At 37.1% G+C, this 24,230-nt stretch overlaps 1 protein-coding gene across 6 annotated transcripts in view; it reads right to left on the bottom strand.

Moving 5' to 3' along the window:
• The window catches only part of RPGR (retinitis pigmentosa GTPase regulator), a 74,819-nt gene that overhangs the window by 15,806 nt on the left and 34,783 nt on the right, over positions 1-24,230 (bottom strand). For 2 of the 6 annotated variants that reach the window (XM_043896968.1, XM_043896963.1), the window contains 4 exons: positions 13,635-13,769; positions 11,971-12,028; positions 10,594-10,682; positions 1,236-1,894 (listed from right to left, as the gene is read on the bottom strand). In XM_043896968.1, coding sequence (XP_043752903.1) covers positions 1,688-1,894; positions 10,594-10,682; positions 11,971-12,028; positions 13,635-13,769 — 489 coding nt within the window. In that variant the 3' untranslated portion in view covers positions 1,236-1,687. Of the gene's footprint in view, positions 1-1,235; positions 1,895-6,677; positions 6,806-10,593; positions 10,683-11,970; positions 12,029-13,634; positions 13,770-24,230 lie in introns of those variants that run through there. The other 4 variants (XM_043896965.1, XM_043896967.1, XM_043896964.1 and 1 more) reach the window with 3 other exon arrangements.

The following is a 24,230-nucleotide window of genomic DNA, read 5'->3' as shown; positions in this document are numbered from 1 at the left end:
CCTTGGGTTGAGAAGATGCCCTGGAGAAGGGAACAGCTACTCACTCTAGTATTCTGGCCTAAAGAATTCCATGAAGTCACAAAGAGTCGAACACAACCAAGCGACTTTCACACACACACACACACACACACACACACACAAGGCTGCTTCTTCAAGGCCAACAGGAGATCATCTCTACTGCTTTGAATTGCTGTGACTTTGTCCAACTCTGATATCTAGAGCTTTTTTGATAGGGTTAATTCGATTAGGTCAGGCCCACCTAGGATTGTCTCTCTTTTGCTTAACATTAACTGATTAGGAATTTTAACTGTATCTGCAAAATATTTCACCTTCTCCACATAATATAACATAAGCAATGGAATGCTAGCTCATCATATTCACAGTTTCCCCCCTATACTCAAGGAGAAGGGATTACTCAGGGCACATATACCAGCAGGCGGGAACCTCAGGGGCCATTTTAGGATATCTTGCCTATCACACTTGGCATGTCTTAGTATTATTTGTGAGTTTCACTTCCACTTGGTTTCTATAGTTTATATTTTTGGCGAAGTATTCTTACAATATTGTACTATAGTGGCGACAGCAAACATTTTTTATTCAATTTACCTTTAATAATATAAGAATTCTACTAAATGTAGTATGAGACTGTTTTGCAAGATTTCAAAATCAGGTCTATTCTAGACTAACATCCTTTTAGCCCTTGTGCATGAAACACAAAGATGGAGTTTATCTGTTCAAATGGAGCAATGGTCGCTGTGATTGAATAAGAAAATGATTTAGTCAGAAGCTAGAATGGGAAAAATGAAGGCAGTTGCTCAATTTTTTTTGAGTTGCTCAAAGTAGCATCTGTGAGCATAGGAAAGCAATGTTTCTATTCGACCTGACTTAGCAGCTCTACCGTTCCTATTTCTTGTGGCGGAGCCAACCCTAGTTACCACTGTCAGTGCTAGAGACAGCTGGAATGAGCTGGCCAGGCTGTGTCTGCTTCTCCTAGGTTGGTGATCTGTGGCATGGTCAAACAGTGCAGATCACACCACATAACCTGCAGTGTTTTCATGTCAAACCTCAACAGTTTCTCCACAAAGATGTCCTGTTTACAGAGATGCCCTCCTATTTTCTTTACTCAAAGGTAGATGCATTTTATGTCTTTCAGTATTTTAAAATTAATATTTTTGCCCCTGTTTTGTATACTGATACCTCCAAGTACCCCCAAATTTTATTCATATTCATCCATGTAAACAGTGGAACTGACCAGATGTAGTTTATTAAAATATGTTCATTCAAAACAATTTTGACTCAGTTTTTGAAAATTGCAAATACATTCAAAACTGTTACAGTGTCATGAGGTTGCAAATATTGTCTTATGAAATTATAATAAAGTTGTTTAGCAAAACTATGAAATATTATAATTTAACTTTCACATATAAAAATATATTTTATATTGCAACACTGAACAGTTAAGGCCACAACACTTGAAGGAGAGCTTGAGATAAACATATTCTGAAATTGCTTGTCAAAACTGTCAGTATTTAAATAAACATCAAAACTGGTCATACTATTCAAATCAGATAAAAGATATTAAGTTATATCTTAAAAGTTTTTCATCAGAAATTTCTTTCAGAACTCAAGAAGTTTTTCAAGTATAAATTACAATGTGCTTGGTGACCATGAACACACAAACATAGATTCAAAGTATTGTACAAGATTTTGACCTTCTCTCCATATTGGGGGGTGAGGTATCCTGATGATTTTGCCCCATGTGGTTCGGGTTGGCATCTTTCTTATTTCTTTTAAAAGCTATTTGGTCTCCTATTGGTTTTATCTCTGGGAGTGGCTCATTATTAATCTGCATAATTTTCTGACTCGTCAATGACATTCTTTTAAAGAGGAAAATCTAGGAAAAAAACACACGCAGAGAATTCACTTCAGTAAATCAAACAGTTACTTAATAGTATTTAGAGGGTATAATTTTCAATAAGTCTTAACATTATTTCATCACATTTTTATGAGGCACCACAATGGTACATTCTCAGCATCCGCCAGCCTTTTTTCTTTTACCAATTGCTATCATGATTCTTCCCTAAAACAAGACCTTTTGGGGTTTACACTTCAACACTATCAGTAGTATTGATATCTGCTATTTGTTATATGTCATTTTTCTTCAAAGAACTAATTTTACTTTGTTTTGTTATAAGAGGAAAAAAGATGAAAACCGAGATATTCTACAGGAGGACACACCTCCCCGTTCCTTATAGATCAGAATTTCTGGCAAAATGTTACTGCTGCCAAATGAGTGGGAGCCCCAGGGGTCTGAGTAGGCAGTTCAACGCATGGACCTATGGCCCAGGCAGGGCCAGGGCTACAGCAGGCAGAATGCAGCTAACAGCTGAAGAGATCAAAGTACCTCATAACCCAGGGACTCCAGGTGGGCAGAAGAGACAGAAGAAGAAAAGAAACAGAGGAAATGCCTAGTGTAAAGGGAAGCAGAGGAAGAGGAGCCAGCACTGGGAACTGAGTTTTCTAGGAACAAAATCAGCATAAAGAAGGATCTCAGAAATCAGAGGAGGAGAAGTGGCCAAGAAGAGAGTGGCCATCAAGGCACACGCAAGACACATCAAGGAAGATGATAACTGAAAAGTGCCAAATGATTTAAGGCCTTTGAGGATTTAGCCAGAGAGAAAACAGGGTTCCTAAAGAATGACAATCCAAATAATGGTTTTGACATGATGCCAAAACCAAAAAAGCACCCCAAGACCTGGCTCTTTCAGAAATTAAAATGGTGCTAAAAATAATAGCTCAGCCTTCTTTATGGTCCAAATCTCACATCTGTACATGACTCCTGGAAAAATCATAGCTTTGACTATACAGACCTTTGTTGGCAAAGTGATGTCTCTGCTTTTTAATACACTGTCTAGGTTTGTCATAGCTTTTCTTCCAAGGAGCAAGTGTCTTTTAATTTCATAGCTACAGTCATCATCCACAGTGATTTTGGAGCCCAAGAAAATAAAGTCTATCACTGTTTCCAGACCATAAAGAAGGCTGAGTGCCAAAGAACTGATGCTTTTAAACTGTGGTACTGGGGAAGACTCTTAAGATTCCCTGGATAACAAGGACATCAAACCAGTCAATCCTAAAGGAAATCAACCCTGAATATTCATTTTAGGACTGATGCTTGAAGCTGAAGCTCCAATACTTTCACCACCTGATGCAAAGAGCTGACTCACTAGAAAAGACCCTGATGCTGGGAAAGACTGAGGGCAGGAGAAGGCGGAACAGAGGATGAGATGGTTGGATGGCATCACTGACTCAATGGACATGAGTTTGAGCAAACTCTGGGAGATGGTGAAGGACAGGGAAGCTTGGTGTACTGAAGTCCATGGGGTCGCACAGTCAGACACGACTGAGTGACTGATCAACAACAAATATTAATAGCTTAGCTTACCTTTAAAGAATGGAGGAATGAGAATGAAAAGTTCTAACCCAAAAAGTCAAGAGTCTAGAAAAAGAGTCTATGAACTAAAATGCAATGTTCCTGTTAAATGTTCCTGTTATTGTGTAGGAATACACATCTTGAAAAATTCTGCCACTACAAAATAACTAAGAAATGCTGAAGAAGTATACAAAATATAATTTTATACTGTGTAGGCAAGCTCACATAAAAATGAAGGGAAATTCCCATGGGCCAAAAAATGAAGAGGGAGCAGGAAGCCTCAGAGATAAGTTGAGTATTGAAATGTTATTTATTGATCTCATAACTCTTGGATTTTAATGATTTGATCTCACAAAATGTGGAGAACTAGAACTGAGACTCCTGTGTAAAGTGGGGGCCCTCTAAGGACTAGGCCTTTAATGTAAGTCTATCTACAAATATTGGAAGATAACAAAATAACATCTCTCTCAGCTTAACAATGTTTTCCTAACGTGAGTTTGGAGTTCACATGTACAGTAATCATGGGAAACTCTTAACTGAGACATTAACTGAAAATGGTCCTGGAACGGTAACACTAAGCGGAGCTAACAGAATTTTATACAAATTCTCTATGGATTGACTTACCCTAATCTAAGCTTTAAAGCATTTCTACAAAAAGTCCTGGTTAAACATGAACTCACAATCCAAATTTAAAAATACAGAAGGAAACAAAAGACCATTAGCAAGTGAGCCAAAGCCACAAACAGGTTTAGACTCTGGAGGATGTTTGACATTGGAATAACTATATACAGAATACAAAATAAGTATGCTTACATTACTTACAGGACTATAATAAAAAACACAAACATAAAACAAGGTAATATCAGATAGATTTGAAAAAGAGTTGGAATAGAATATCTCACTTCAAAATGTGAAAGATAACCGAAATTAAAACTCAATAGGGAGGTTAAATAGCAGATTAGTCTTTAGATGAAAAGATAACTGTGAAAAAGACAAGCCCTGAAATTCCCCAAATATCACTTAGATATAGAAAATATTAAAGTAATATTTAAAAGACACAGATAACAGAATGAAAAGTTTTATTATATTTGACTTGCAAAGAGAAGAGAGGAAATATTCAAAAATATAATGGATAAGAATTTTCTTAAAATGATGAATGACATGAATTTTCAGATTCAAGAGTCATAATGAATTAGAAGTAAAAAAAAAAAAAAGCCTCACATCTAGGCATCATATAGTGAAATGAAGCACATCAAAGACAATGTAAAAACCAGCCAGAGAGAAATGACAGAGTATATGTGAAATTATCAGACAATATACTCAAGCAAATGTCTTAATAGTAACAATGGGAGCAGATACTAAAAGAAAATAACTGTCAACCAGCCATAATATCATTTATTTTCAAGTGAAAGAAACTGAAAAAGTTAACTACAGAAAGAAATTTATGACAGTAACTTCCAAAAGATTTCTTCAGGAAGAATAAAAACAACATTACAGAAAGGACATGTGAGATGTGAAAAGGAGTGGTGAATAAAGAAAGCGGTATAACAATAACATTATTTGATTGATGAGGTTAAAAAACTAAAATACTTGATACAATAATATGTAAAATGGGAAGAAAGGGGTGATAGAAAACTCTTCTAAGATCCTGATAATATTTGGGGAAAAGGAACATTCATTAGCATTAGATTTTAGGTACTGTATATGTTAACACTTTTAAAGTCAGAATCCAGCTTATAGGCATTTACAAGAGACGCATCTAAACTACAAATAAAAATATAAGAACAAAAAAAGATATATCTGATAATATAAAGTAGCATTTTTTTTTAGGGACCAAGAAAAATACTACCAATGGTAAGAAAATAGACTTAAACCTAATGGCATCAATAATCAGATTAAATATTAAATAAAGATTAAATATAAACGGTCTAAATACTCTAATTAAAAGGCAGAGATTTTTAGATAAGATAAAAAAAAAAGCAGGACCCATTTATGTGCGTGCGTGCTAAGTTGCTTCAGTCATGTCTGACTCATTGCTACCCTATGGACTGTAGCCCTCCAGGCTCCTCTGTCCAATGGGATTCTCCAGGCAAGAATACTGGAGTGGGCTGTCATGCCCTCTTCCAGGGGATCTTCTCAACCCAGAGATCAAACCAGCATCTCTTACGTCTACTGCAATAGCAAGTGGGTTCTTTATCACTTCTTATGTCTCCTGCATTGGCAGACGGGTTCTTTACCTCTAGTGCCACTGGGGTCTAAATGCTCCAATTAAAAGGCAGAGATTTTCAGATTAAATAAAAAAGCAAGACCCATCTACATGTTGCCTAAATCAAATGTACTTCAAACGTTAAATCACAAATGGTTTAAAAGTAAAGTATGTTAAAAGATAACTCTAATTCAAAAAAAGCTATAAAGTGTCTATATAATATCAGATCAAGTAGATTTTAGAGCAAAGAATATTATTAGGGATAAAGAAAGTCATTTCATGATGACGGAGTCAATTCAGAGGATGTAACAATTCTAAACATTATATAGAATACAACCAAATAACAGCTTTAAGACACATCAAGCAAAAATTAATAGAAGCACAAGGAAAAGTAGCAAATCCACAACTCTAGTAAGGGATTTTTTTTTTTATAAAGTTTTATTAAAGTATAAAGAAGATAGAGAAAGCTTCTGACATAGGCATCAGAAGGGGGCAAAAGAGTACCCCCTAGTAAGGGATTTTAATACTTTTCTTTCAATAACAGAACAAGTAGACAGAAAAACAGGAAGGAAAGAAACTTGAACAACACTATCGACCAACTTGACCTAATTGCCACTGATAGAACACTCCTCCCAACAACAGTATTCTTCTCAACCTTCTTCTCAAATGACAACTTACCAAGATAAACCTGATTCTGGGTGATAAAACATGTCTCAATAAATTTAGAAGGAATCAATTCATACTAAGTATTTATCCAGTCACAATGTAATTAGAAATTAATGACAAAAAGATGACTAGAAAAATCCCTTGCCTTGCTAAGACACTTCAGCCGTGTCCAACTCTTTGTGATCCCATGGACTATAGCCCATCAGGCTCCTTGGTCCATGGGATTCTCCAGTCAAGAACACTGGAGTGGGTTGCCATTCCCTCCTCCAGGGGATCTTCTCCACCCAGGGATTGAACCTGGGTCTCTTACTCATCCTTAGCAGACAGGTTCTTTACCACTAGCACCACCTGGGAAGTCCAGAAAAATTCCCAAATACATAGAAGTTAAATAACCCATGAGTCAAAGAAGAAATCAAAAGGGAACTCAGAAAGTATTTTGAACTGGATAAAAATGAAAACACAACATATCAAGTACTTCAGGGGAAATTTACAGCACAAAAAGCCTAAAAGAGAAAAGAAGAAAGGTCTTAAATCAGTGACCTCAACTTCCATGTTAAGAAAAATTTAACAAAATATTGCAAAAAGAAATTTGAAAAGACATCAGTAAGAGAAATGTCATGTTCATGAATTAAGAGACTTAACATTGTTAAAATATTAATTCTCCCCAAATTTATCTGTAGATTCAAAAATAATTTCAAATCAAAATCTCAGCAGGCATTTTTTTTTCAGTCATTGACAAATTGGTTGTAAAAATTCACATTTTTAAGTACAAAAGGTCTAGAATAGCCAAAATATGTCTGAAAACGTACAAAATTGGAGGACTAACTTTCTGATTTCAAGACTTATATTAAAGGTATAGTCATCCAAACAGTGTGGTACTGGCACAAGATAAACAGATCAAAGGAACAGAGTCCAGAAATCGGTTCACACATAAAAAATCAATTGCTTTCTGAAAAAGGTATGAAGGCAATTCAGTAGAGAAGGGATAGGCTTCTTTTTTTCAACAGATGATGCTAGAATAATTGTCCATATGCAAAAAAAAAAAAAAAAAGAACTTCAATCCATACCTTTACCACAATAAGAAATTAACTCAAAATGGAACACCACTCAGCAATATAAAGGAATGAACTATTGATACATGCATGGATGAATCTCAAAACAGTTATCAGTGATTTGCTGAGTATGGCAGGGGGATGTGGGGTGTAGACAGAGATTACAAAGAGGCACAAAGAACCGTATGCTCATGATGGCACTGTTCACGCTCTTGATTGTGATTATGCTTTCACGGCCATATATTATGTTAAAATTAATCATACTACATACTTCAAAAATGCATAGTTCATTTTAGGTCAATTATATCTAAATAAAGCTATTTTTAAAAAGCAGGGGAGTAATTATTGGGTGGGTATGAAAGAGATCCTCTCATGTATTAAGCCTGAGAAAACTGATAGCAGCAGGAAACTGTAAGTGTAATTGACCTAAGATTTTCTTCACGACACAGTAAAGCTGTGTACTTGGGGCAAACGTGCTGAGTTGTGCTGCCATGGTGAATAAAGCATAGTATCAGAGAAAAGGAAGCCATCAGGAAAGGTAAGACCCCACATACATAATTTTTGGTGGAGAAATTCTCATCTCAGCTTCTTGTTATTTACAGTCATGACAATAAATAAGAAATCAATTGACTGCACCGGTATGGGGAATTATCCAGGAATCTGCCATGTTCTAGCTAGTTTCTGAGGGACAGCAGTGGTTTTTTAACCTCTGTATACCTGCAGCTTTCAGCCTTGTGCCTGGCACATAAGAGGCTTCCAGTAAATATATGCTAAATAAATACATGAATAAACTAATTTCATGATGGGAAAAAATTATTATTAATGGCTAAGAAGCTTCCTGCTTTTTTCATTAGCTTACTTAGGTGGAAATTAAGCCAATAACACATTTTTCTTAGTGGCTAACTGTGGATCCAAATTTGGGACAGTTTAGAAAAGCGTATTTGGCAATTTCCAGATATAACAATCATCAAAAATCTCTGCCACCAATTAAAATCATGGGTCCTAACCTGGCTATCCGAAACATTTAAAATCATCAAAACAAAATTCAATGGTGAATTCCGTCTTGCAGACACCAAGAGTGTAATTATTTCTTTTCTTTTTTGTTTTTTAGATTATCTCTGGAGTGGCTGTCTAATTAAGGGAAGGGATGTAAAATTTCAAACACCTAATTATTTTGATATGAGTTAATGCATCATTTACTTCCCAAGTTTTAAAAACAGTTTGATTTGTTTGGCTTAGATGGTACAAACAGGTTAGAGACATTGTAAATTAAAATATATCATGTGGGAAGGATTGGAAAAAATCTCATCCAAATCATCTACTTCCTTTTTAAAATATACAGAATAACAGCCTACTCTTTAAGTTCGAAGTATATTTATTACTGCTTGACTTTTAAAAATATAATTTCCATTACCTTTTGTTTCTTTTCTTTAACATGTATACTTACTGAATTATATTTTTCCATTAGGTATAAATGAGAAATTAAGCAGAATCAAACCTTGAGACTGAATTCGTCAGCCCGGCACTCTGTATCCTGGCCCGGCCTCACCTCTGTCGTGTGGGCTGGCGGGGCTCCCTGCTTGGCCCGCTGTTACAGGCGCCTGCCACACAGTGTTCCTTCTCTGGCTCAGGCCTACCCTGTCCCGTGTATTCAAATGCTACCATCTATCGACAATGCTGAAGACTGGAGAGCCTGAAACATTCCCTAAACTCGACCACGTATTCTAGAATAAGCATTTTCATTTGGTCAGAGGTGTGTTTCAGTTTTTTTTTTTTTTGCTGCTTTGTTTCACTTTTCCTCTCCTTGGGTTCTCATGTCTCCTGACTCCTTTACTTTTCATCCTTCTCCCTCATATTTGATTTTCTTTGCCAGACTCTCTCCCTGAGCTCTTTATAACTGAAAAAAGTTTTCACAGGAAAGCTACAAAGTGTAGTGGTGGAGTATCTGTTAAATGTTCTGTTCTACTAGACAGAAAATCTAGGAAGTTCCTAAATCCTGATGTTCTAGCGATGCTCATTATGATTCTAAAAAGGATAATAATTCTGAAGTGTCCTTTGAGCCAGGTCAAAGACATCCTTAGGTACAGTAATCCAAACTTATAAGATACTTTTAGAAAGACAAAAATGGTCATGAAAAAATTTTTAGTAAAAGATAACAATATGGATATTTGGGCTAAAATAACTGTTGACATTTCTGAAGTAATTCTGAAAGAAATTTCAGAGTGGCATATTACCCACAAAGATGGCAAAAGACGACTGTTTACTACCCTAACGATGGCTCCTGGCTTTACCTTCATTCTTTCCTTTTTCTTACCCCCTTACATTTTACAATTCATTGTCAACCAAAAATATTTACTGAGCATTTGCCATATACCAGAAACTATGATGTGCACTACTAGAAAGCAAAACAGAAAATAGTTTCTGTCCCCATGGAGCTGAAGGCCAGTGCGGAGACAGAGACATAAAGTAAACAAATATACAAATGACTCTGTAATTGCGAACTGTGACAAACACTAAGAAGTATAAGAAAAAGGGTGCTATGTAAGAGAATAATAATGAGACATAATTTAAGTAAGTGCTGTTGGTCACAAAAGGCCTCTGTGGAAATGACATTTAAGCTGAGACCTAAGGTTGAATAAGAATTTAACAAAGCTTTTCATTTTTCTTGTCTTCCATGTTTCCTTCTAACACTTCTACCTGGAAATGTGGTCTCATGATTAAATAAAGTTCTTCTTCAAGTAGAAAGACTAATTTACTTCCAAGAAGAAGAAACGTATCTATCAGACTTGTAAAAACTCCAAAACAAGTATCAGTCAGGAGACACTGAAGTAGCATGCTGTCTTCTAAGCACAATCATCAGTTTTTTTTATCCATACTATTTCTTGTCTTACTCAGCCTTACTCTCTTCTAGACTCTCAGGATATTATACTCTTATAATTAAGCAATAGAGTTCTTTAACGTATCTTTTCCTGTATGATAAATCAGTATGCATGGGATGATTGAAAGGAACATGCTATTACATTTTGGCAGAGCAACTTGAATCAGAATCTTGAATCATAACGTCCAACAAGTCAATAGGCACGTTAAAAATGTGAAACATCACCTGGAATTCATCACATGTTCTTGGGCCACCAAAACTCATATTAAGGGAGTTAAATTATGTGGATCATTATATAGAAGTAGAAGAAGCAATTCAATACTTTGGCCTTAACACTAAATGAAAAATTCATTTCACTTACCTTCGATTTTTTTATGTCTTTAGCTGGTGTTGATTCACTATCTTCCAGGATTTCTGAAGAACTACTCTTGGCACGATCACACATATTTCCTATGATAGGATATATTATGAAATATTTTTTCTAACTAATGAGAAAAAGAAAAGTCCTGCTGCTTTCTGTGAAACACTATCAACCATGAATTATGGGGTAATACTAAAGAGTAGTGGACAACTGCATATTTCTTGAAAAGTTAAGGCAAAATTATCAGAATGACCTAACCAATGCTGTAAATGTTTAGATGATCAGTACCCAAATATAGCAAAGATAACTGTAAATGTTAGGGAAGACTTCTGTAAAATATAAAGTACCTTTTAAAATAATAAACTTAGTTGTAATGAAATTATCTGTACCCAAATGGACATGTTATATCTTTTGGTGTTTCATATTAATCCGTATGTTACATAGCTGAATAATGATCTTGCAAGTATACTCATGAAGCATGTGTATTCTTCTAATTTTATATTATCAACAGCCTAAATCTGAAATTTAATTTCTTTTTAACACTTTAGGTTATAGGATGTAGAATACTTAGCAATGACAAATATTTTAACATTTTGCTTAAAATATTTTAAAACTTACTATCTTTCTGCAGAAGTTAGAAGGAAAAAAGTATTAGGGGAACTACTCCTTCTTTTGCTTAAATTCAGATGAGATATGCACTACTATGGAGAGTTATTTGTAATGACACTGCAGCAAAAGCACACAGTGATGTTATGGTATGGAAAACAATATAGGGCTCATAGAGCAAAAACACCAATGGTTTGGGTGTAGAAACTGCAGGTCTCAAGGGCAGTCATAGTCTCTTCTGTTCTGCGGCACCTGTTCTCTGACACCAGCAGCAAGGCGTGGGAAAGGATTCCTCTGAAGCGCCTGTGGTACCATCAAAGACTCAGGTCTAGGCTCTGGGGGAAATAACTGGATGGCTTGCTGTGGCTCTAGGCCAGCATGGACATTGGTGACAGGGTCTGGCAGTGCTCACCAGACATATAAATGGGGATCTGGGACAAATGCCCAACTTCATAGTACTGATTGAAAAAAACAAGTAGTAAAAATGCTGTTCTAAATCACTTAACACTGACACATGAGCAGCCATGAGTGATGGGAATATTTCCATGTAAAGAAGCCATGGTGGTGATCAATGAGAACACGTAATACTGTGCCACATACTTCATAGTTTATGAGGGTCATGTGACAATAAAGTGTACAATAGAATATATGTGTGTAAGCTATGTGCTTAGTTACAGCACATATATGTATACATATAGGTACATATGAATGTAGTATGCTACATATCTAGCCTTTTTAAAAGTATGCTTTTGAAGTCAAATATGCTCACACCTTTTGGATTTTCATTGTATTCATGAATGGCTCGTTCTTCTTGGTTGAGTCTTTCATCCTGTAAACAATAAAGAAACAATATAATAAGAAACATATTAAAAAAAAAAAATAAAAAAAAAAAAAAGAAACATATTTGTGCTGGGCTAGAAAACCTAGTCTTGGTTTTAAGCAGAGTTCTAGAGTCGGTCTCTAGCTAATAACATAAACGTGTGACAATTACTTCTCTTTGCTGGACTCTTGCCTTAGATAATTGCTAATGTCCTTCGCTAGCATAAAACTGTATGATTAACAAGAAGTGTATATTCAAGAATTCTACTCAAAGAAGATTCAGGAACATTGACTGGTATATGAATTAGCTCAACATTTTATAATGTCAAATTGGAGTTTAATGAATTCTATACTAAATAATTTCAGGGACCACCATACCTGGAACTCATAAATATTCCTTATAAAACAGAATTTTCCCCTTATTCTGAAAGAAAACAATAACTGCTAGAATGTATTTTTCCCTCAGTGAAAGGAGTCTCGGAAAAAGAAGTAAGGGAGAGAATGACCTCTAGAGCACAATACCATTTCGTAAGTTAAAAATACATACATACAAAACAGTACATGTTTTACAAATATACATTCAAATAAAAGGAAAGCATGTTTTAATGGTTGTCTATGTTGGCATCCCACTCCAGTGTTCTTGCCTGGAGAATCTCAGGAACGGAGGAGCCTGGTGGGCTTCCGTCTATGGGGTCGCACAGAGTCGGACACGACTGAAGTGACTTAGCAGCAGCAGCAGCATGTTAAGGAAAAGGGGAATGTGGGGCTCAAAGGGAATCAATTTAAATAAAGAGAGAAGAGCCTCGCACAGACAAGTGATGGTAGTGTTTCATTAATGAGATGGCATGATTAACTCAGAGCTCTTTGCAACCAATCTAAAAAATGAAATGAAAATGAATCAATACAGTATCATTCGGTTTGGGTTTCTGAATTCCATACCTCTGAAATGAATCCAGAGTAGTGCTAGAAAATGAATGATTTCAAACCTACCACTTGTCTCCTAGCAGGTTCACTCAGGGAAATCTGCCTGTTGGAAGAGATGGTTTCGGCATCTCTAGCTCCACTTTCAGTATGACTTTCTTTTCCTCATGGAGGCCTCCTCCCATTCCTCCTATAAATACTTTCTCCCAGACCACACCTGTGCAGAACCAATCACAACCTCAAACACTGCTGTGAACAACTTTCATTTGTCCATGGCCATGTAAAAATACACGTGTGTGTGTGTGTGCACATACACATCCCATTTCTGCCACTAGTACTGGGCTGCTAATGTTGTAATTTTATCATTTCAAGGACCTGGTACTGAATCTCTTGGTTAATTTCTCAAGAGTGTACTATACTGGCCCATATTAATTTACTTTCACTCATCTGAAGAACGGAATGCTACCAAGAAGTGTGGAAAGAATGCTAGAGGGAAAAAAAAGGTGCCTGATTCATAAATCTGCCTAAGTTTTGTCCTACAGCACATGAACAATGTCATTCACAGAAGTATTTCTGTTCTCCATGGAAGTTGGAATCTGCCCTCTGCAGAGACCAGGAGACCCATAAGCTTTTTCTTGAGCAGGATCTCAGGATTTAAGCACATATCATCATACATTTTCAACGGTTGTCAATACCTTTTTAACTGAGTTGTCAGTGTCACTGTGATTGTCTTCAGGAACACTGTTATTGTCTTCGGTATCTTTCTTCTTGCCTTCTGTATATTCACCAGTTACCTCAACCAGGTCTTCATTTTTGAGAAGTTCGTGATCCTGTGACAAAATTGATAATCAAGGAAGAGTTAAAATTTTCTTTCTTAACAAAATAAGAGATGTGATATTGCTGTCATAAATAATTTACACCATTTCAGAGAACACACAGACTATGAATTCAAATATGAAAGTCAAAGAAGTAAAATACTGAATAATCCTTGCCCCATATCAAGTTACTATATTACTGAGGATTTTATACATGTTACTCTATTTCAACACTTTCAATGACTAGGGTTCCCAAAGTTCTTTTCTGCACCTACAGTAAGGTTAAAATGGAAAAACAAAATGCTTTCTGGGCTGTCTCAAAAGAATGCTTTTAAATATTAGAGAAGTTCAAAAGCTTTCTAGCATACTGTAGCATTATAACATAATCTAATCATATGTATATACTATGTTCATTTCCCAAAACATAGGGATTTAAGATCACTTCAGAAGTATAATTCACCAGTATCCAAGAGAGAGGTAACTATAATTACTTACATTCTGGGAAAAAGATAAAAGGGACATAGGCAGTTTAAGTGGTTTGTTCTTGGTTTTTTGAAGCAGATGGAAAACCAAACAGAGGCAGAACTTTGTCCATCTGGCTCCTGTCCTGTTAATCCAAATTATAAAATAGCCTGTCTACGGATTTGGTAGACTGATAATAAATCATGTAATGCTCGTTAAAGGCAGAAAATATTAGTTTTACCCTTTATTCTATATTGATTATATATTTTTTGCCATTTCATGTTTTGGGTGGAAAACTGCTTATTTATTGTCACTAAGAGACTGGACTCTTTATTGGACATTTTTACCTACATTTTTCATTTATGCACTTCACTAAAGGCACAATGGCCCCTAAAACAGGTAGTTTTAGGCCCCTAAAACACAGTAAGTAATCTGTGCCATTCACTCCTTTGAAGAATGTTTTTACAAAGTTCACCTTAGCCATATTTGCCTGAGACCATATAAGTCCTTTATATCCCTTCAACACTGTAACTAGCTGCTCATGGTCACCTTCCTAGTGGCTCTTTGGCTAAGGAGAAGCCTGACACCTGACAGAATCTTTATTGGGTGGTTAGAAAAGAATGTCTCTAATAATTAACTCACTTTTTTTTCCCTGGCAAAAAATATAAATTGTGAGAGCTCAGGCTAGGGAAAGAATGTATTTCACACCTCAGTAACACATAGAAGTGGCATCCTCAGGCCAGTAGCACTAAGGGTATGGCCTGACAGCACTCCCACTGAGGACAAGCAATCCAGAAGTGAAGCCTTGAGATTGTAATAAAGAGTTTCAGAAGCTACTGTGGGAGGGCTTAATTTCAGCTAATCAAGGTCATGAGGTAGTGCACTCAGGAGGGGAATACAGGAGGAGGCAACAGGGTAGAGAGTTACACTGAAGGATGTGCTACATGTTTAGGTTGGCTAGGGTTCATGACAAAGTTGCTACCCTTTACCAAGGACTCCTAAAGCTTTCTTTTTCTTCTGCATGCTTTCCCCTTTAAGTGACTTCTATATTATGGCTAGCCAAATGCACATGACAGTTAAATAAAATAATCAGAGATCACTTTACCTTGGAAGAGAACGGGAAACAAGATTACTAGAGTTAAGACTTAGGTCTGATAAGTAGATGTATTCATAAATGTACATTATCTGAAGGCCAACCAGAAAGGAACAGAGCTCTTGAGACAGAGAACTTCAGACTCTGCTCACTTATCTCCCAGAGGGAGGAGCAGTGAGCTGTGTCCCATCAAAGTCCTCATTTCTTGGACAGTTTGGATAATCTAGGACCTGGATCAATTGTAACTGTGCTAGTCTACTAAGGTATTAATGTAACCATAGGATATCATGCTCTTATGAAAAGAAACATGGAGTTTTACCTGATTTTAGAAGCAAGACATCTTGCTTTTTTTAATAATAAACTACTGGGTTGGCCAAAAGGTTCTTTTTTTTCCCCCATAAGATGGCTCTAGTAGCACTTAGTTGTCTTTAACTTCATTCAAAACAATTTTGCTAGATTGTATTGTGATGGCTATCATATCAGCATACATTAAAAAAACTTATCAAAATTGGTGAATTTTTGTGTAGCCATTTTGATATTGAAGATGGAAGAAAAAAGCAACATATTATGCTGTATTATTTCAAGAAAGGTAAAAATACAATAAAAATGTAAAAAAAAGATTTGTGCAGTGTATGGAGAAGGTATGGAGAAGTGTACAGAGAAGTGACTGATTGAATGTGTCAAAAGTGGTTTGTGAAGTTTCATGCTGGAGATTTCTTGCTGGATGATGCTTCCCAGTCAGGCAGACCAGTTGAAGTTGGTAGTGATCAAATCGAAACATTGAAAATAATCAATGTTATACCATGAGAGAGATATCTGACATACTCAAAATAATCAAATCAAGTGTTGAAAATCACTTGCACCATTTTTGGTTATGTTCATCACTTTGATGTTTGGGTTGCACATAAGTGGGAAAAAAAAACCTTCTTGACTGTATTTCTGCATCCAATTCTCAACGAAAAACAAAAACATTCCGTTTTTAAAACAAACTGTAAGCAATTAAAAGTGGATACTGTATGATAATGTGGACTGGAAGAGACCACCAACCACACCAAAGGCTGATTTTCATCCAAAGAAAGTGATACAGTGTATGTGGTGGGATTGGAAGGGAGTCCTCTATTATGAGCTGCTTCCAGAAAACTGAATGATTAATTCCAACAAGTACTGCTCCCAATTAGACCAACTGAAAGCAGTACTCTACAAAAAGCGTCTGGAATCAGTCAACAGAGAACGCATAATCTTCTATCAGGATAATGCAAGACCACATATTTCTTTGATGACCACACAAAAACTGTTCAGCTCGGCTGGGAAGTTCTGATTCATCCACTGTATTCACCAGACATTGCACCTTCAGATGCCCTTTTGGTCTTTACAAAATTCTCTTAATGGAAAAAATTTCAATTCCCTGAAAAACTATAAAAGGTACCTAGAACAGTTTTTTGCTCAAAAAGATACAAAATTGGGGGAAGATGGAATTATTAAGTTGCCTGGAAAATGGCAGAAAGTAGTGGAACAAATCGGTGAACACAATGTTCAGTAAAGTTTTTGGTGAAAATGAAAAATGTGTCTTGTATTTATACCTTAAAAACCAAAAGAACTTTTGGGCCAACCCAATACAATTTTACTCATTAACTTTATATAAATCTATAACAATGAAGAACTGCTGGAACTATGTCATTTTCTAAGTTTGAGAAAGCTCTTAGAAAATGCATTGGTGATAGAAATCACATCATCAATTGCAGCACTTTGCACCTAATTAAGCACGTTTAAAATTAATCTATACACATCTGGACAACTACTTTAAGTCACATACATCACTTACCTTCAAACTGAAACAATTTAGGAGAGACTGGCAGAATACTGTCATTTCATAGAAAGAAAGGATAAAGTTTAAATACATTCTTGTCACCAGAACCACATCAGATGTAAAGAGGTATTCTGGAGTGATCAGGGGAAATCATCTTTGTGCTAGGACCCCAGTGAAGAAGTGACTGGGCCTGACTCCCGCAAAAGAACCCTTGTTTCATTGGTCAGACACAGCGAGGGTACCTGCAGTCTTTGGTCTAGACCAGGGCAATAGCTTTTACATTTCTTAGGGGAAATACTAAGAAACCAAATGTTTCTCAAAAGGTTTCAGTTTCCTTAAGAAATGAATATACTGTATGCTTTAAGAACTAGAGATTGCAATCAGAAGTTGGCCAAGTGGTGACCCTGGAGGGGGTGGCAGATGGGAGGGGATTGAAGAGGCGCTTCCTGGGAGCCGACACTGTGCTTTTCCTTGATCTGGATGTTGACTATATAGGTGTGTGCAGTTTATAGAAAATATATTGAGCTATATATGCATGAGATATATACTTGCCTATGTATTAACTTCAAAAGTTTTTTTAAGTTAAAAAAAGACTATAACGTGTAAAATTTTGCTCTACAATTCTGGATTCATGACTTGCCTCAGTGTCACAAGGATAGAAAATATTTTCCAAACAACAAAATAAAATATAGCATAGAACTTTATACCTAAATCATCAGGTGGGAAAGTGCATATTTTAAAATCTCAGTTTCAAGGCATTTTTTTTTTTTAGGACAAGAAGAGCTGACATATAAATGCATGTTTTAACTACACTAGAAATAACTGAGGCTGGAGTGGAGAGTGGGAAGAGCACTAAATACAAAGATCTCAATACTGTTTTCTAAGCCTTGCTCCACCACTCTTGGCCTGAGCAAGGCACCTACTTAATGTCTGTCTATAAAATGGAAAAATTATCAAATGTTGACATTTATCAACCCCTATCTAGGAGGGTCTGTATCAAGATGAAAAAGACTATTTACAGAGAAAATAACATGAGCAAATAAGTATTTGTATGTAAACAGAATTGATTTTGTGAAGTCCATTCTATAAAAAGTAAGATAGAATCCCAAGTATGCATGGAGGATTGTCACAAAACAAGAAGCTTGGACACTTTTTGCCATGTCCCAGATCTTATCAATAGAAAGTAGTTCATTTAAAGTGTACAATTCTCTGTTCTACCCTCTTGTAACACATCCCTTTATTCTCTGCCAGGTGCCTGGCAGCCAGAGCAAGAGCGGGACGAAGGTCTGTCAGGAGGCCTCCACTGAGCTATAGGCCTGTGTTGCCACCGGGCATGATACTCTTAGATACTCAGGTTTTCCAAGCGAAGCCCACAAAACAGTATTTTCAATGTAAAATCTGATATGTCAATGCTGGCATCTGATTCAAATGTTTATAAAATCACTATGTATACCAAACAAGTCTATAGGCTGGAGTGCACCCAACAGGATGCCAGTTGTGACTTTCCAATTCTTTGCTTCTAAGGACACCATTATCTCTAAACTTCCCCTTCTTTCTATGTGCCCATCTGTTACTTCATTGCTAATCCTATATTTTCAGCAGCAAATACGTTACAGTAAGACTCTGAAAAGAGGCCTGAAAAAAGGAATGTAGTCTTATTCTTGTTCTCAGCTTTACTCTATTATTTTTCCATTTTTCCTTAGAAGATTGATCTTCCTCTTTATCTTAAACAAACACATGATCTATGATTATAATTTATGTGTCTTATTTTTTAACTATTTGATAAAAAAATTAGGATACAGAGGGAACTCTGGTCCCCTGACAGCACTAATATCTAAATTTTAGGCTGAGGCTAACCATGTGAATGCCATCAGCCTTTCATCATGGTTCAAATGCTGAGGGGCAGCATTTGACTCATGTATGGTGTGTAACAGGAGTTTCACTCCACCCCATAGTTAAGGGTTATCATTATTGTAATCTATTTCATTCCCATGGATCTACCTCCATAAGCTAATTTTTGAGGGGTTGCTATGTTGTATTTAAATAAAAGTAAGGTTTACAGGCACATGAAACTATACTGATGCACATCGGCCAGTGACTTGGAGATTCATGATGATAGCATTGTACCTAACCTGATGTGATCAGAGAGGATAATTAGAGTGATACAGATTAGCATTTGCTGAGTATTGCTAACATGTTCCATGTGTTAACTAACTTAACTATTAAAAGACCCCCCTTCCTTTACTAAAAGAAGGAAGTAAAACTCAGAAATGTTAAAAAAAAAAAAAACTTTTCCAGGTGTCCACTCAGCTAATCAGTAAGGGCTGGGACAGGAACTCAGGCCTACTGGACTATAGAGCCCATGCTCTGAACCAACTCTGCCCAAATAATTTGCAGACTGTAATGGCTGCCCTCAGAGTTGTTTTTGTTTTTAAGAAACCCTTACTGATATTTAAAGCACTGCAAACGTTTTTGTTGATAAGCTTCCATCAGTAATATCCTATTCTTATGTATCATCATATATAATAATAGCAGATAAAAATTGAGAATTTTTCACCCCAGAGCTCCAAAGTCTCTTGAATATACATCTCCCTTCCTAAATTGAGAAATATGCCAGCAGAGCTCTTTGATATTTATTTCTCAGAATCTAGTTCTGATTCTATGTCTCTGCAAGGCAGACCTCTTGGAGTTCACTCTTTGATGAAACGTGGGCTCTGCCCCAGCCCTGTGGCCCTCCACTGCTCCTTCTTCCTTGGCTTTGGGGACCCCTGTCTCCTAGAAAGTGTTCTTACCCTCGCTCCTTCTTAGACTTCCCTTTCTCAATCTGCCCTTACCTACTCATGTTTCCCTAAATTCTCTCTGCAGTTCTCTTTTCTTTTCACATTCTGAATGCTGCCTCTCATTCAAATCCAGTTTTTAACTACATGCATAAGCTGGTGATACTCAGCATCTTCCCTGAGTGCCAGACCCTGATGTGTATTTGTCTAATGAACATCTCCTGGATGAAAAAGCCCCAAGCAGTCTCCTCAATTTGCCCCTACTCCTCAGTTCTCAGCCTCCATGCATAGCAGTCTTTCTTCCCAATTCTCCAAGCCAGAAACAGGAAAAGCTTGGCCTTTTCCCTCCCTCCAAGCTCCGTATCTTTACCCAATTCTACGCCCTCCAATTCTATCCCTATATCTCTTGTAATGACACGTTTCCAACCCTCCATCCTACTGTCCTAGTCCAGCCCCGCTTCAGTCTCTGCCTGTTCAACTGTAACTGCCCTCTGACTGCTATCCCTGACTCTGGTCCTCTCCCTTTCTATTCCACCCTCCATCCTGTTGACAGATGGATGCCACAAAAGCCCAAGTGTGACCAACCTTACTCCTGTTTAACATCTTTTATAAACACAGAAGGTCTCACGCCTCTCTGTCTAGTCCAAGGGTACTCGAGGCTGCAGTCACACTGAAACACTCTCCTGGCTTCCATCGCCCAGCCCACTCTTTGCCGGGATAGGTTTTACTTTTCATGACTCACTTCCCATTTCCCTATCACTCCCGAGAAGCCCTTGCCTTGTCTTTCTCGGTGGCAGCTGAAGTGCCACACCTGAAGCACTCTATTATGCTGATAAATTTTCTGGTCAATCTGCAGAAACAGCTTAGAGTATAAAAACCACGTTCTTCTTATCCATTAAGGGATTTAATGGAGGAAAGCCAGAGATTCATCTTCAAATCGTATTTTTATCATTGGGCAGATAAAACTATCTGCCCAAGAACACAGGGGTATCGGCAAATACAAGGGCACTGTTAAGCAACAGTTCAGGCAGAGTTATAGGAACTCTTTCATCCTGGTGTTCCTTCAAGAAATCTATACCTACCTAAAGTCCCTGATAGGTTGGAGGGCCACAGGAGGTTAACTGAGAGCAGCCCTCACTTCTTGAGATCCATCTGATTTGGGGTAGCTTCTGTCCTCTTTTTGGTGCTTGGTACATAAATATTTGTTGACTGAATAACATGCACCAAATATAAGTTATGTGTCAGGTACTGGGCATGAAATACAACATTTAACTTTCACAATGGAAAGAAGGAAAGGACGGAATTACAGCACCTTCCTCCGTGGTAGCATTTTATTTTTAATCTACATGTATACAGTACAGAAATCAATGATTTCTATAGTGAAACAATAGAGAACATTTCAATTACACTCACCTGGAGTGCTGCTGGTCCGCAGCGGCAGATGTTTCTGTTGTCCTCCTTTGTATCTTACCTTATTTTTCTGCCAGAGTGCTCATTTGAAACTGTAATTCAATGGATTCTACATACACAACTCACACTTGCCTCAGAAATGATCACTGATATTGCCTCAGAAATGATCACTGATAAAGTACAGTAAAAGCCTGATCAACCATCAGATGTGGACAATAAAGAGGGAACTAGCTACTCCAATCTACCCAGCCAAGTATTAATTCAGGTCTGAAGATGAGTAGGCCAGTGCTCTTTTAAGCAGAACACTAGGCCTGCATGAATAAATGCTTCTAAAAGAGCACAATTTTTTTGTTTGTTTTTGGCTAAAGAAAGGTAAAGAAAAGGGTACGAAATGCTGTTTACAAATGGCTATCTCAACTGGTTCAAATACTGAGATGGACATATTTTAAGAGCATCATTTCAGTATTGAGGGCTGATTATCTCTTGAGTGGAAGATGAACACCCACACCTTTACCACTGTACTTGAGCTGAAGAGTTTCTCATCTCCTTGGAGGTTTTTCCTCTATGAACTCCACTTCTGTCATCCATCCTATTTAATCCTAAATCTACTTCTAAAACAACCACGTTTGGCACTAGAATCAACACAACACATACATTTTAATCTAGGTATTAATTCAAGTCTAACACTAATGAGTGTGGTAGAACACTGCAATGCCAAACCCACATATTTGGTTAGTTAGTGGAAGCTACCAGAAAGTCTCGCAGCTAAAAGAAGATTTACAACTACCTTAAGGAAATTTTCCACTTTCTGAGTCTTTCTCCTGATGGAAAATCAAATGTGTAAAGAATTCAACCTACACAAAATTCACAGGATGTCTACCATCACAATCCTCCTTGATAAAAGCAAAGTATAAGAAATCCATCATGTCTAAGATATTGAAGGGGCTAGGGAAGGAAAGCTTTGAAGAAACAAACAAACTGGCTGCATTATATACAATGGAATTACTCTAGTGGAAATCTAGCCTCTCTAAAATTCAATATCTAAAAGTTTCTCTTTTCACAAACAACTACTGACTGTATACATTTAATTTTTATTTTACTTGAAACATTCTGACAAACAACAAACAGAGAATTACAGAATAGTGAATGAAGAATACATTGACGATAAGTAATAGACATTGGGAATGGCAGTACTGGGAACAAAGGTCTGACAGTATAGTGAAAGCTCAGAAATTATAGGGGATGGAAATACAGAATTACAGAAGACAAAAGATTATTAAAGCTGTCATAATTTAAGAGTAAATAACATTTTATAGAAAACTGGATTAATTGTAAAACATGATTTCTCTCCCTTAAAAATTTTCTTAAGCAAATCACAAACATGTTAGAGTGAAAGAATCTAAGAGTTACAAAGGGCTTTAATCATTATACCATCTAATCCAGTCTATTTTACAGATAAGGAAACCGAAGCCCAGTGAGTAGCTTTGCCTGGCCAGCAACCACTTAAAAGATTTTCATACTTCTAGAATATATGTTCATTTTCATTTCATTATATATTCTGTCATTTACCAAACAGTAACTAAAAGAGACATTAGAGTCTAAACTCTGAACCCAAGTGTCACTTTGTAGACTGTTGCAAAAGGGACACATTAAAGGTAAAAAGCACTACTTTAAAAAAAAATGTGAATTCCTCATTTAGCTTTAAAATAACACCCGTTCTTATAAAATTATTCTATATGGTGGGCAAACTGTAGTCATAGACTGAAAAAAACTATGCTAACATAGATAGTTATAAGAGATTAGACATTTTTATAACCCTTAAAGATCTGTGCCATTTTTAAAGGGACTTACTCATATACACAAACAAAATACTTTTATAATATACTCCTTCCTAAACACTGTCTTTAGTGAGGAATTAGAATATTAACTATATGCTATGACCTTTTGATATTTTTCAACTATATATTTATAACTTGGGGGGGACACCAAAATATTAGTTTAAGAGAAGCCAAAATTTACCAGTGCCTCAAGTTATCTTTATGTACCACATGTAAAGTAACCATGACACAAAATCAATGTAATAGAATGAGTGCCTATTATGCATAAGATGTTAAAATTGTTTGGCTGGACATAATCAGGTCAAATTTTAAATCTGTTACTTCAATTCCAAATAATGTGGTAATACATTATTCCAAAATTTTTTGGAACCTGGTGGCCCATTTTCTAAAAGTTGTTTTGACTGCACTGGCATTTTGAACCTCTGTACTTCATGCCCTTCCCCCTTCCCCTCCCTGTGAGTAGTAAACTTTTTTGGATGTGTTCTATCTTTGTCATATTTCCCAGATCCTCTGATTTGGCTCACTTTGGATTCCCTTCCCCCACCCTTTCTTCCCTGCCTTCCACTTTCTGCACTGCCTGTCTCCTGGCACTTTCCCTTCTCTTCCTCATCGTTCTCATCTTCTCCCTTCTCCTCTTCTCGGCCATTCTCCTTCTCTTTCCTCTTCCCCACTGCCCCCTCCTCCTCTTCTCTCTCACTGCCTTCCCTCTCTCTCTCCTCCTCTCCTTCCTCCACTCTTTCTTCGCCCTCCTCTTCTCCCTCTCCCTCTCCTCCCAGTCCCTCCCCCTCTTTCTCTCCTCCTTCCTCCTCTTCTCCCTCCTCTTCCTCTCCTTCCCCCTCCTCTCCTTCCGCCTCTCCCTCCTCCTCGCCTTCTCCCTCTTCTAACTCTTCTTCCCCCTCTCCTTCTTCTTCTCCTCCCTCATCCCCTCCCCCCTCCTCTTCCTCCTCTCCTTCCTGCTCCCCATCCCCTTCCTCCTCTCCCTCCCCATCTTCTTCCTCCTCTCCCCCCTCTCCTTCCTGCTCCTCCCCATCCCCTTCCTCCTCTCCCCCCTCTCCTTCCTGCTCCTCCCCATCCCCTTCCTCCTCTCCC

The sequence above is a fragment of the Cervus elaphus genome, chromosome X, assembly GCF_910594005.1.
Source record: "Cervus elaphus chromosome X, mCerEla1.1, whole genome shotgun sequence".
Classification (NCBI taxonomy): Eukaryota; Metazoa; Chordata; class Mammalia; order Artiodactyla; family Cervidae; genus Cervus; species Cervus elaphus.
This window is presented reverse-complemented; position numbering and strand designations above follow the sequence as displayed.